Raw genomic sequence first — 14,920 nt, 5'->3', positions numbered from 1 at the left:
TAGCATCTACTGGTTAGGATTATTGCAGATTACAACCAGCTGAAACTTGTCCTTGTGTTCCTTGTTCAAAAGCTTTTTACCAGGAGCCAAACTGTCCGTGGAAGTGTCTTCCTCTCCAAAACAAATGAATCAGGTGACTAAAACAGGTAAAAACACTGAATACAGCAGTTTCATGTTACAAATCAGTGTTTCTTCTATGCTGTTTGGCACCTCACAGACCTCGCTTGCCCAGCGCCTGCAATGTGTGCTCACCTTATTTCAAATCCAGACATTCAAGAGGTTTTTACCAGGAGCCATGCTAACAAAACAACTGGACCCATGATTTAAACCGGTAAAACACTGAATAAAGCAGTTTCATGTTACAAATCAGTGTTTCTCTGATGCTGTTTGCCATGTTACAAACAGGCCGTTAGCCTAGCACCTGCTAATTTGTACTCCTCATTTTTGTCTGATAACTTATGACCCAGACTTTCAAGAGGTTTTTACTCCTACTATCCGTAGAGGTCTCTTCCTCTCTGAGACAAACTGACCTGGTGATTTAAACCTGTAAAAACACTGAATAAAGCAGTTTCATGTTTAAAAAGTTGTTGTTTTTTCGATGCTGCTCGTTGCAGAAGGCCTTGTTACTATGGTGGCTGACACAAAAATGCAAAAACATGAATGGCCCTATCTAGAGACAGTGTTTGGTTTGTCCGTTCTGGGCTACTGTAGAAACATGGTGGTTTAACATGGCAATCTCAGTGGGCGAGGGCCTGCTCCCTTTATTAATATAAATGAAACATTCTAGGGCAACAAAAAACACAATGATTCTTATTTTCAGGTGATTATACACTAAAGAAAATATGCTTAATAAATCATATTCCATTTCTGCCAATAAATCCCCCTAGATCGTTCACACTGGACCTTTAAACTCATATTAGGTGGCTGATTGTGATGCACACACACACACCTTGGCACAGTGCTCTCTCTTAGTGCCTGCTCCACGTCCATGTCTTCGCTCTCAAAGTCGACAATGATGATGCTGAAATTGTCGTCCTTTGTCTGGCGATGAAGATTCTCCATGTCGGAGATAAACTGCTGTACCCAGCGAGCCTGGTTTTTCACTGAAGGGAAGTAAGAACGGTAGAAAAAGTAGATAGCAAGTTAGGAAAAGAAAAGAAAACAAGAAATATGAAAGAAGTGATTCTCCTTTTCCTTTCATGATGTATATTTGTTGTGTGCACAGAATAGAACAACACCTTCTGGACAGTAAGGGAAAAACAAACATGCAGTATGACGGAATGGCAGGACAACAAACATGCATGACCATATGTTGCAATGCTGATGCCATATTGTTTAGAATAATGGAATAAATTATATTAAGTAAAATCGTTTTGTGTTTATTATTTTATGTTATTTTCCTAGTAATGACCAGTAGTTGACCAGATGGACCGTGTTTTTGTCTTGTGTGAAGAAGCTATGTCAAATCTGTTGTTAATTCAGTCACAGAGGACGGCAAAAAGTCTAAATATTTTAACTTTAGAAAGCTATGCTGTCTACCGCTACATTGCCCTGTATTCGCTACCGGTCTTGCCTAGCGATATCCAGTTTGCCATCTGCTGTCTCCCTGATTCCATGTGAATGCAGCATTAATATGACAGTTGCTTTTGTACCACTATTTCAGTTTTGAAAGTTATCGAAGTCCCCTTTTGACTGACCTGGCACCACAAAGTGCACCATGACATCTCTCCTCCACTGTAGCATGACTGGCTGGCAGAGCAGAGGCTTAGCATAGGCAGTGCTCCAGGGGGTCGCTCCGGGCCGGGCGGGGGACCTAGTGGAGGGAGGGGGCGGCGGAGTGGTGAGGCTGGACGTGGCAGCAGACGGAGCCGAAGCGGGTGCAGAGGCCGGGGCAAAGTCAGTGTTCTCTAGACTTTCCTCTCCCTGCCTGCTGCGGTGGAGCAGCAGGTAAATGTACTCTGACAGACGCACCACGCTGCGGCCTCTCTCCATTAGCTCCAGCTCCACCAAGTAACGGTTCCCTCTCGCTGAATCGCGCCGCTTCTCAACGTTGACGATCCTCAGCAGGGTGTAGATCCTGGAGCAGAGGCAGGAAAAAAAAGCTCAAGAAAGCACAGATGGGTACACGCTCTGGAATATAATATAAAAGAAAGGGGGGCTATGGAAATACAAAACACTATTTCTCATATCACTCTCACAACTGGATTAATTATTGTTTGACTGTAAGCAGACCACTTAAAAAATGTGGCTACTGAAGCAGCGAGTGAAGTCGGCATGGTGTGATTTGGGAGGAAAATGAAAACAGACCAAGCTACTTTACACAAATAACAATCAAGGTTTTTAAGCACTGCTGCAGAAAATGGTAATCAGCACATAGAGGACTCCTAACATGAAGTCAAAGCATCGGGGCATGACCAATATGTTCTCAGTGAAATTACTTCTTGCTTCACATAATGATTAGCAAAAGAAACCACATTTGAACTTAGAATGTTGCAGGCAAACATAAGCCCTCTTTTACTCTCACACCATCCCTACTCCCTCCCGCTTTTTATCTCACCCTCCGTTGCGTTCGTTGAGTTTCTCCATGTACTGTGCCAGCACGTCCACCACCTCACTCTCTGCCAGCTGGAGGTTACCCGACACGTTGCAGCGAAGGTCATTCCAGTCAGAGCGCAGCAGCTCAAAGTCCATCGGGTTGACTGAGAAGGTCCTCTGCCAATTGATGCTTTCCTCTGCCCAACCTGGCCGAGCCTCGACCTCCTCGTAGCTGTAGTCCGACATCTCGCCCTCCTCTGGTTCTGGCTCGGGATCGGGGTCGGCGTCAGGATTAGAGCGGTTTGTATCCTGGTCGAGCTCTGCCGGGTTGGGGTCCGGATCCGGCTGCTGCTGGGACTCTGTGATCTCGGAGGTCCTGAGGTAGGAGGTGACTCGTGTTTGACCTTGGAGTGTGTTTTCTGTGGTGTTTAACCTTTGCTGGGTAACTGGAGGGGGATCTTGATGATGGGAAAGTGGGGTTAACAGGTCACCTTTGCTGGGTACATCAGCAGTGATAGTAGTCTTCAAATCCCAATGCTCCCCTTTCCTCTTGCTTTTCTCTGGATGGTTCTCACCTGCCGCCCTGCTGCCAGACTTCTGTACACTTTCATTCTGTATGCTGATGCTTCCATTTTGAGGAGATGTCTTACCCTCTTTTGTGGGGGGGTTGGGCCAGAGCTGAGGGGCACTAACAAGACTCCTTCCTCCTGTTATGCCTCCCCCAGCATGTCCTTTAGCACCCAGGTTTACCAGCCTTGTGGTCTTTCCAGTCTGGTACAGAAAGACCCCCGGGAACACCTCTCGAGGATGGCGAGAAGCCCTCTCCTCCCTCCGCTCTCGACGCTGCTCCCGCTCCCTCTCTCTGTCCCTCTCTCGCTCCTTGGCAGGTCGAGGCCTGGTGATGTAGATCTTGTTCTCCTCCCTCTTCTCCTTCTTGTTTCCAGCAAGCTTGTTGTTGGTGTTATCGTGGAAGTTGTTGCTATGGGCGGAATTGCTGAGGATCTGCTTGGCTCGGCTGGCAAGGGCAGAGAGGGAGGACTTCTGGGGGAACAGGAGTGAAGACTTGCTCAGTTTAGGAGGAGTTTCAGCTCCCTTCTCTCCTCCTCCTCCTCCTCCTCCACCACCTGCTGCCCCTCCTTTCCTGCCAGGGCTCAACTCTGCTGGACCTGTACGGATCCAAGACAAGGAGCGACCCCGGACCACGCTGTCCATGTCAGGCTGAAGCACCCTGGGTTGGGGCTCTTCAAGTCCCTTCCTGGCATTTTGTCTCATGTTTGTATGATCTCTTCCCCAGTCTCTGTCCAAATCCCTACCCATCTGTCCATCTCTGCGAGGAAAGTGTCTCCTTTCTCTGTGGCGTATGATACTGTTGACTGCTCCCTCCTCCTCCTCATCAGGGTCCTCCTCCTCTTCTTCCCCTTCTCTGCCAGCTGGTGTTGGAGCAGGCTTTGAGTGCTGATGGGAGGGATTGGAGGTGTGGCTGGTCTGGCTGGGATGAGAAGGCTTTTTGGGGGACTGTGTGCCAACAATCTCTGCCTCGTCCTCTACATCCACCACCTCCTCTTCCTCTAGGAAATCTGGAGACATGAAGGACACAAAGTTGAAATGGTGTGCACATGTGTGTGTATATACATGTGACTGCATGCATGAGTGTGTCTCGATTCATTATTAGTTACCATCTGGGTTAGGGAAGAAGAACGGTCTGTCATCTTCCTCCTCATCCATCTTCATATATTTGTAGAAACCAAACCTGGCAGACGCAAGAGGAGGCAACACACACACACACACACACACACATTAACACACACAGCCACACGCATTAAAAGAAGGTTGAAGTTTCAATGTGCCTTGCAGTATAATAAACTTAATCTCTTGGTGAGAGGTCGCATGAATCACTGCCATCCAACTCACAGACACTTGAGCAGTCATTCTGCATAATCAGTGTACTCGCTCATATATGCAAGACAGAGACAAATGTTCCCTTTGCTCTCTGAGAGATAAAAGCAATAATGTCCTTACTTCTCCAAGTAGATAGGGGACTCTCTGTAGAAACACTTGTTCTCTCGCTCCATGTGGGTGAGACGAGTGAAGTCATTGGGGTAAACGAAGGACAGATAGACCTAATGGAAAGTCAAATGTCAATCAAAAATGCAATGACCCCAGAACACACTGATAAAAGGAGTTCATTCTCATTAAGCGGCGCACTGTCAGGATTAGATTAACACCAGCATTCAATCACTTACTCTACATAATGCCTTATTTTGTTGGGGGTGATTTCTGTCAAATCTAAAATAGATCTGCTGCGTTTTCTTGGCTCTCTTTTTCAGCTTATCACTTATCTCTGCAGCTGCTGCAGTAACTCCTGTTGTCCTAAAGGGGGAAGCAGCGCTCAACACTACCAGCTTCCTTTATATGTTTTGATACAAAGGGAGAGATGTAATTTCCAAACCAGCATGGACTTAGCTTCTCTGCCCTTCTGTTCTCAGCCCAGTTGAGCTAAATATTACACTACGGAGATACTTTTTCAGCAGATTAACAGATTACTGCCATAATTAGATGCATTTCTTATGACCCTAGTGGCAGGTCTTTTCGCAATCGAGAGGAAAGGTGATGGAAAGATGACTTACAAATTGCAGGCCCTGGTATCTGGCGATAGGAAAATCTTTGACTACATAGGTTGGAGAGTAGAGACAGGCCGGAAGAACATTTTCCAGTCGGGAGGGGTCGATCATCGGAGCTGAGGAGAGAGAAGAAAGAAGGGGAGGTGAATATTAGAAATCAGGCATAAACAAATGTGTATATGGAATTCTAGTTTCAACAGACTTCAGAGGCAGACAGCTGCGAGATGATCAAGGCAAAGACAAAACAAGGAGGCAAAGCAAACAAAAAAATGGAATACAGCCAGCCAGATGAAATGACTGACTGGCTCACAGTCTTGCTGGCTGTCAGTTCAGCTGCATTCAGACTGTCATCATCAGTCAGTTAGAGAAAATGACAGGCAAGAAAATCAGCATGAGGACAGAAAAATAGCAGGCAGCCTGAAACGATGACTGGCAGATTTACTGCTGTAGAAGGTGTCCCTGGGGTCTGGCTTCAGCATATCCGCTCCGTGCTGCATGACGCTGCCTCCCTCCAGACCCTGGGGCTGAGCCTCCTCTGGGAGACGGATGTGACTGGCCAAGGTCTGGGGGATGTGGTCCACGCTGTTCATCTTCAGATTGGACTCGTCTGAAAAATACACACAGGCAGCAGAGGTGGTGCAGAAGAAGGAGAGAGGCCATTATTTCACTCACTGCTTCGAGTATCTTAATAACAGACAATATCATGCCCGTTATTTGTGTCACACTCATAAATCTTTACCCATCACGAGGAGGTGGAGAATGGGGACAAAGACGACAGAAAGAGCAGCGGGGAGAAAGGAAACAAAAGGAAGAAGAGGAAGAGGAGGACAGACCCCAAACAAAAGCTGAAGTGAGAGGATCAGAAACAAGTTGGAAGAAAACAAATACAGAGCAGAGCAGAGTCATAATTATACCAATCGATAGCAGGGGAGGAGGAGAGAGCATCTGTGATTAATGGCATGTCAGGAGCAAGGCCTGATGGGAGAAATGCTTTATAATTAACAGGGTGGTCAGCATCATTTTTATCCTCCAGAGGGTGGAGTGTGCACATTCGGTGTGTGTGCGTGTCTTCCCGTGTGCACAGGCTACACAGAGAAAGCTTCTTTTCAGACTTCCTTTCTTCTAACAATAAGACATCTGTTGATCACATACCTGGTTTACACTGTACACAAGCCTTGCCAAGACTAACTAATTATCTATGTTACAGACGCCCTCGAAACAAGCACGCAAACGAAGTAAACAACAGAACTCTTCGCCTCCTTTTGATTCGCTTCTGTCATGTTGCACAGATGTAGTTTTGTTGTAATATAAATGGCACAGGTGTTGAGACCTTTTCCACGTGGTACTACCACACAAATAATGGAACCATTTATAGTTTTGTGCTTATCTGAATTTCCTAGTCTCTGTAGTAAATTTGTATGCATGTGTGATGGTGTAAATCCATTAACAGCTACCATCTGGGTCGCGCTTTTATGTGCATTTTCGCTGATTTTGAGGCGAAAAAGTATTATCACACCACTAAAGTGATGCATTTGGCTTGAACCCATGAGAAGTTGTTATGGAGCTGTATTGAACTGCCTTGCAAATTAAACTGTTATGTACTATAAACAATAATGCGGACATAAATGACCTTTTAATTTGTACAAAATTCAATAACATAGAGTTACACTGTTTTGGGTCAGCAGGATTATTATGACCACAAAGATGGATGTTGAGAAAACCATCCAGATGAGATACAACATTCTGGATATGTTCGATAATCACTTAAAAGTTTGCGAGATAAGTTTAAGTGCTTACACAGACAGTCAAACAAATGCACTCCATCTGTTTGGCACAATTATTCCTAGTTTTTCAGAGAGTGGGTATGAGCTGAAAAAGTTAGTTCAGGATCACTTTTGGGGCTCTCTCGTGTCAAATTATTCATGGATGTACAATATTTGAACAATCTGACTGAATGTGAGCCACCCATCTCTTAGCAACTGGCAGCAACTCGGTGAAAGACAAGTTGTTGAAGTGACGAGAATGAGGCTCATAGTTTGGGCATGAACTAAAAAATGATACCCTCTTATTAAGTGCTTCAACCGCCGAACGCACAATGATGCTAACTGAAAGCCAATCAGAGACCTAATGAAACTGAAAAACACAGAGGACAAGTATCACTGGGAAAGCTGACGATGTCTCTGTGAAATGGGAATGAATGTCAAACACTTTCCACGGTGAGAAAATGGAGAAACCCAGCAGGATAGAGAGCATGACATAAAGGGAGGAGTAGGTATGGATGGATGGCTGGGAGGGAGACAGATGAGGAGATGGTAATGTTTGAATCCAGCAGGTGACCTCATATACTGCACAAGGCCTCCTTCTTCCCTGCCGGTCATCAACAAGGCGGCATACATCCCAAGCAACCTGCAGCTTTGCCTAAAATGACAACTCCTCTGTGCAGCTGGCATTTTCCCTTGTTAACGATACCGCATCCCTGTGACACGCTGCTATTCTTGGAACTATAGAGGCTAGACATCTACTCTGGAGCTACTGCTCTCATCTCTGCTACCAGTGACACCCATAGAGAAAAATAGAGCATCTATTAGGTTCTGTAGCCTCTCTTTGGCCCCACACAGAGAGGACATGCCATGCTCTCAAAGCGACAATCTGCAGCTTCTCTATGAGGAGAAACTTAATACAAGATAAGAGAGAATATTGATTTTAAGCCCTCACTGAAACCAAAACAATAAATGTGGGTTTGTTTGAGAGACAAGAGAGAAGCATATCTAGGTTCAAAAAAAGGCTGATTCTGTGACATTAAACTCCTGATCGATACCAGACTAGACTAATGAAGTTGTTTTTATTTCCTATTCCTGTTCGACAAGCTCTCAGCTAAACGAAAAGACTAGAAACGGAAAAGAGAAAGCAATATTTTTCCCATCATTTTAAAGTCCCATGTGTTTCTTAGCCATAAGCATCAGAAAACTTCTACACATAAAATTCATCATGAAATTTATTTTACTTCTAAGACAAGATGACAGAAAAGCTTTCCATGCAATGCATCAGCAGGGCAGAATAGCTCTTACCTGTGTACAGGGAGATGTAGGCCGAGTCTATCACTTCGTATTTCAGACCGGGGAGGAAGGGACGCCACTGCGTGTGAAAGCAGAGATGGAGAGAGAAAAGGGGATTGAGTGAGAGGAGAAAACTGAATGTCAACATGTGGAAAGTATAAGGTGAGCAGAAATCGTCTGTCACTGTTTTGCAGGCCAAACTGTGACACTCCGGTGTTATTGATCTTAGCGACATCACAGGATCGATCTGATGCTGGGTTTTTGTATAAACACACTTAGTCGGAGAGAGAGAAGAGGGAAAAAAAGTGTGGCACATGAACAGGGAACAAGAAACGTGAGGCCATGAGGGGTAAGGAAGGAGGGAGGAGTGAGCAAACAAGAAGAAAAAAATCAGAGAAAATAGACCGTGAGCAGAGCGAGAACAGAGCCGTAGGATAAGATGGTGACAAGTAGGTGTGAAGAGGAAGATCTAGTAATGACTTGAAAACAGAGTGAGGAACGGCGAGAGAAATAAAGTGAGAGAGAGAGGAGCTACAATTCTTTTAAATAGATTTCACAATTACCACGTCACTTCTGGTTACCCAGGATATAATCACAGGAGACAGGTCATTTTCCAACCCTCGGGTTGAGAATACAAATATAAACACATTCCTTAGGCTCATGCAAATGCCTCCACATGTGTACACAAACACACACACACACACACATTTACTATATCAGATGTTGTTTTTCTTGTAGCACCAATTGCCGACACCTGAAAAGCCCAATCCAGCATTTGTTTTGTACAAAATCCATATCGTATGCTCCTCCTTCACACCCAATGCTGACACCTGAACACAGAGACGCTCATATCCAAAACAAGAGCACATATAAAAGAACAACAAACAAGGACACGGTGCGACATCATGCTGAGCAGCAGCAGGGCGCAGCTCAGCGGGGCCACCCAAGGCTTCAGCGTCGTGTCATTATTTCAGGGTGATTGTCCTCAAGGTCGAGGGAGACGGCTGTCAAAGCCCGACTCAAGGAAGGGCATAAAAAGTGGAGACAACGTATGAGTTGGAACTCTAGAGGATAAGTTTTACTAGCAGTGGAATCACACTAAAAAACAAAAGTCAAAGTGGTAAACCATCAAGAATGTGGCTTGAATTTTAAAACACACTCTTTGTCTGCAAAGAAATGCAACTTTAAAGTCAATGTGAAAAAGAAGTCAGCACGCCTTTAGCTCCGAGAGTTTAGCACGATCACACACACTGTTAGATCAGGAGGAAGATGAGGGAGAGATGAATGAATTCGACCTCCAGCACACTGTTATTGGAAATTACAACAAACGTGTTCACTGACCTCCAAACACACACCTCCTCCGATCTATTGTCACATTGCTCTCTTAGCTACTCCAACCCTCAAATTGTTAAATGCGGTTTTATGTGAACAGTCTGGCTAGCTAGTCTCCCAACGTCTCATTTGATTGGATGAACTTTTGTGAAGGCCCCTAAGTGCAGGATGAGTCATCATACATTTGAAAGTGTTTTACCTGGTTTGACAAACAGGGTTTTAATTAAAAAAAATACTCTGGTACTGATTTTCTGACATGTATTTGGCATGTAACGAGAGATAAATGGTCAATTAACACAGAGACACAGGATTAAAACTGGGAAAATTAGTTTCTCATTCTCATTTCCATGGGGACTCTAAATGAAGCATGTTTTTTGCTAAATTTCAAATGAGAATCAATTACTGCTGACGCTTTGACTCGTGATTTGTAGTGTTTCAGCTGCATGTGGGGCTATTCAAAGCTTTGTGGGAACTCCTCCTGTTCATTGTCGGGCGCCATTGATTCTCTCATTAATTCCTCCAAGGAGGGTATTGACCTGGTGTGTAACTAGATGTGTGTTTGCATGCGCCCCTTATATGTTCACCTACATACAGCATTTTTTATGTGTGTGCGTGTGAATGTAGGTGCGTACGGGTGCATCCTCTGTGAAATAGTGTTGACAGGGAGCAGCAGGAAGAGGCAGAGGCTTGCTTGCTGGCCCCACGAGTTCAACAGAGGGGAAAGAAAATCAATATCCAAGGGGAAATAATAAAAAGTACCAATCGCAGAGCAAAATGGCAGCGGGCAGCCAGCAGTGTTGTTTCATCACGTTTCATCATTCCTGGACCACCCGGTGACATATGAGGGTTTGATACTGTTTTCATTCAGCTGGCCAAAGTGGGTGTTGCTCCAACTCAGTGTGTGGTTCGATGCCCGCTGGAGTTACACACATATAGCACTCATTACAGCTTACACACACACACACACACACACACACACACACACACACACACACACACACACACGCTTCTGTTTCCATCAGGCACAGGTTATTTTTTATTCCTCAATGATTAGGAGTTTATTGCTTCCGAGAGAGCTGACTGCTGGCTGCTGTTGTGTTTGTTTCCTTCAATTCAATCGGCTGCTCCGAAGCCTAAGGCACTACGGATATGAAGTTGTTTTGTTAGCGTGACACCTAAGAAGTAATGACATCATGAAACTACCTGACCTTTCCCAGTTTATGTAAAAATCAATTTAAATTTCAGGCGCTCTAAGATTAACAGAAAGTAAACACTTCCATTTAGTGGTCTCGCACTCCTGAAATTTCTAGGTAATAAATGGAAGGAAGGTGAATCACACTGTCCAGCTGTTGTCCTTGGTCATTTGTTCAGTCCGGGACAGACAGGTTCACTGCGCGCTTTCTATCTGTTGTCTCTCTCTTTCTCTGTCTCACTCACGCACACCTGGCTTTAGGGCCCAAATTGGTAGAGTGGTAACAGAAGTCACCGGCAGAGAGGACAGCAGAACAAGACAGCTGTTAACAAGCCTGACGACACCTGCCCGAGGGGAAAAGGCAGGAGGAGACTGGGACTACACTGTTGTTATTTATTTATTTAACCTTTATTTAAACAAGGAAGGTTGGATGAGCTTGCACGGCCATTTAGAAGAGCATCCTCTCTACGGTTACAATGATAGTTCGACGGGAAATTGTATCATAGTGTCTAAGGTCACTGCAGTCACCACATGAGACACTTTCCAAATATTGGGGACTATGCATCCCTGAAGGACATGACAAGTAATTTATTTTTTTTCTTATTGTGAAAATGCCAGTGAAAAGACCAAAACAGTATTATGCAAGTGCGCCTGTGTAGCCAAAGTCTGATATAGAGCTCCACTGTTGTACAAAACCTATACAGACACAGTAACGAGCAACATATTTGCACAGGATGACATGTTCCTTCATACAATGAGGAAAGCCACTATAGTTTATTTTGGGTTGGTGATAGAATGGATAGCCCAGAGGGAAAAGTCCCACCCTACTGTGCTGAGACTGGCTAGAGCACGAAACGTTCATCCCATGACAGCAAACAAACGTGCAGGGAGCAGGGGCACAAAATCTCCAGGAAAAAGTGACAAAGTCCACGGCTTCACATCCAGGGGTATGTAGACACTGTAGGAAAGCCGACAGAGGGCCAATAGCTGTGGGCAGGGACCCTGCCGAGCTCCCACCCTCCCTCTGGTTCTCTGGCGGAGAAGCAGAGCACAGCTTGGATCAGTGGGGCTTGGAGGCTTCTTAGGGGCTGTGGGATAGAGCCAGGCAGGGCCGGAGAGGCAGTCATAGTGGGTGAGAGGAAAGCCAGGACCTGGTTGGTTTAATTGATAACAAAAAAATCATATTTATCAACTTGTCATAAATGTTTTGTTTCTAAAAATCTGGAGGATTTACCGAGGCTAGAGAGGCAGTCATGGCCGGTGAGAGAAGAGCCCGCAGAGCATGTTGTAAGCTCCACATCCAGGGGTGCATGGACACCGGAGAGCAACTGACAGCAGGCACTCAGCCAAGGGCACAGACCTCTACCTCAGGTTCTCCAACATGCTCTGCGGGCCCTGGCTTTCCTCTCACCCGCTATGACTGCCATTCCAGCCCCTGTAAAGCCTCCAGCATGCTCGGCAGGACCTGGCTTGACTCTCAGCCGCCTGGCTCGATCCAACGGCCCCTAAGCAGCCTCCAGCAAGCTCCACCGACCCAGGCTGTGCTCTGCTCCACTGCCAGAGAACTGGCGGGAGGTCAGTGGGTCCGTGCCCACGGCCGAGGGCCCTCTGTCGGCTTTCCTCCAGTTTCCACATACCCCTGGATGTGAAGCTTTGGACGAAATGCATATTGCTGAGATGCGATGATGGCAGAAAAAGTTTTGTGGCTGTCAGAATCAACACTCTTACACTGCCTCACGCAGACATCTTACATCATCGATTCCCTCGCAGCAAAACAACCAATCACAACAGCGTAGAGTTTCTGACAGTTCCCCTTTGTTCCTCTGGACCATCCATTCTAGCATTAACCTTTACTTTGAGTCGAGTACAGTAGTCGCTAAGCACACCAAATGTGTATCAATCCATGGCTGAAAATAGTCCTCAACAAATGCATTATTTACTCCTGTTTGAGTAACGGCTGCTAAAAACTGCAGTGCCAAGCTTTTTTGGAAACGACTTAGCCTTTGGTAAACCTACAACTTTATAGTTTCTGTGACCAAACCTTAAAAATAAAGATCTTCAGTAGGACTGAATGGGGCTGAGGTTGAGAGCCATAGACAGGGAAGCTATAAAAACAGGTGCAGACGGACAAAGGATATTGAGAAATGGGCGAAGTCTAGATAATGGATAGAAGAGATCAACATTGCTTCAGGAAGGATTTTTTGTTCTCAAAGTTATGTTTCAGTCATGGAGAGTGGATGGAGAAAGAGAAGAGAAAGAAGACATATTAGACAGAGAAAGAAAAAGACTGCAAATGGACTCCTGCATACCCCAAAGTACCAATGAGGTAAAAATCACAGAAAATCCTAAAAGGACTTTGGGGCTTTGAGTTGAGAGCCTTGCAGAGTTTGCTCTGCACATTTGGCTCATTTTTGACAAAATGTGTTGTTGTAATCCTTCTCAAACACATCATGTGATTGATCTCTGTGGACGTAGCACTTTGAAAGTTCACATTAAGTCCACTAAATACCACTCAGCCTCTCTCAGTCTCTCTGCCGAGGTGCAAAACAATGACAGGACACAAATAGTGTGAAGCTTGTTTGTTACTGAGGTGAGTGAAAGAGACACACTTCTCTCTATTGCCAGAACAGTTATTAAGTCTTATAAACTTTCCGTCAACCGCCATTTAGTCTGTGATCACTCATTTTGAGTTTAAATGAAAAGTAGAACACAGCGCAAGCACTCTCGCTGACCCGTCTTTGTGTTTCTGTTGCCAGACAACTATTCGGCCGGAGAAATGGTGACTTCATTGAGAATGACATCCTCCTAACAAGCCAAGAATTATGTCCTGTAGTCGTGGTGCGAAAAGACAAAGTGACAGCTAACAAGCTAATGAGAGCACATATTAATAACCTTTGAGTGTTTGTCTCTTTGTCTCCTTTGGTTAGCTTTAGGGGAAAGTAGCATAATTTATTCTATTCTCATCCATATACATAGCAACATAGTGTAGCAACAATTTATTGGATTGATGACCAGTGGCTGTCTCCTGTCTAATGCAGTGTTATATAGAGATGTGTGAAGAGAGTTATATGAGAAAGACTGATAGCACTCTCATGTCTGTACGATAAATATGAGCTATTTCCAGCAGCTGGTTAGCTTAGCTTAGCTTAGCTTAGCATACAGACTGGAAACAGCTTGCCTGGTTCTGTCCAGCAACTCTAAAGCTAATTATGTTAATTATCTCCAAAAACTTAAGTCTAAAACACACATTATGGTTTTACATTGGATTCCTGGAAACTTGTCGTGTTTATGGGGTTACCAGACGACCACTTCTGGCAGATTGAGGCCTCTAGTTTCCCGGCGCGGCGCAGGGTGGCGCAGGGTGGCGAACCCTGCGCAGAGCTAGTTTCGAGCAGCGCAACCCGAGGCACGCTCAGTTTGGTAGTTTGGCAGACCGAGGTGCGCTGAGATGGGTGTGGCGGCGCAGCAGGGGGAGGTGTCGACAGATCCAGCTTGGCGCAGTGACAGTTTCCTGCCAAAAGGCTTCGCCGAAGGTGCGCTAAAAGCTCGCCAGCTCAAACCAGGTGTACTGTCAGCGCAGGCGGAGCGCAGCCGGTGTAAGCTGAAGTTTGGCTGACCGGCGGACAGTGCGCACACGTCACCAAAACCTCACAGGCAGGTTTCCAGAATATCAGGCACATTAACGATGCAATAAATACCCAAAAAAACCACTATTCAATGCAACTATCTGCAATCAGCACATAAATGTATCTATATATCGATGTCCCGTCACATCTGATGTCAGATCAAAGGGGATTGGCACCGTTTGGCACGTTTGGCACGCGTAATGGAAACCCAACCTGATTTGATTAACACAGCTGCAAAATAATGAGTTCACATCCCTCTCAGCCAACCACAAACAGCCACAGCATCAGATAGGGAGTATATATTCAGCATCTGTCATCTTAGAAAAGTCAAAAGAAAAGAAACAGAGTGAGACTGCGAGAGAGAAAGAGAGAGCGCGCGCGCACGAGAGAAACGCAACATTGATTTACAATTGTGGTGACCTCCTCCCAGGCTACCTTTGCATCATCAGCCCGTGGAGGTCTGCTCGCAGTTCCGTATATTCGGACACTGCGAGCTTGGACCTCCCGGACCAAAACATCAGTTTCCTCCTGGGAGAAGTTTGGCCGTCTGACGCTGCT

At 45.4% G+C, this 14,920-nt stretch overlaps 1 protein-coding gene across 1 annotated transcript in view; it reads right to left on the bottom strand.

Moving 5' to 3' along the window:
• Positions 1 to 14,920, bottom strand: part of b4galnt4a (beta-1,4-N-acetyl-galactosaminyl transferase 4a) — a 179,517-nt gene that overhangs the window by 4,411 nt on the left and 160,186 nt on the right. Inside the window, exons 9-16 of the mRNA XM_050073770.1 lie at positions 8,225 to 8,291; positions 5,599 to 5,763; positions 5,163 to 5,272; positions 4,555 to 4,655; positions 4,212 to 4,285; positions 2,558 to 4,112; positions 1,698 to 2,077; positions 950 to 1,103 (exon numbers count right to left, since the gene is read on the bottom strand). Coding sequence (XP_049929727.1) covers positions 950 to 1,103; positions 1,698 to 2,077; positions 2,558 to 4,112; positions 4,212 to 4,285; positions 4,555 to 4,655; positions 5,163 to 5,272; positions 5,599 to 5,763; positions 8,225 to 8,291 — 2,606 coding nt within the window. The remainder of the gene's footprint in view (positions 1 to 949; positions 1,104 to 1,697; positions 2,078 to 2,557; positions 4,113 to 4,211; positions 4,286 to 4,554; positions 4,656 to 5,162; positions 5,273 to 5,598; positions 5,764 to 8,224; positions 8,292 to 14,920) is intronic.

This window comes from Epinephelus moara, chromosome 20 (assembly GCF_006386435.1).
Source record: "Epinephelus moara isolate mb chromosome 20, YSFRI_EMoa_1.0, whole genome shotgun sequence".
Taxonomy (NCBI): domain Eukaryota; kingdom Metazoa; phylum Chordata; class Actinopteri; order Perciformes; family Serranidae; genus Epinephelus; species Epinephelus moara.
Note: the sequence above shows the minus strand (reverse complement) of the source record. Positions and strands in the feature narration are given on the sequence as shown.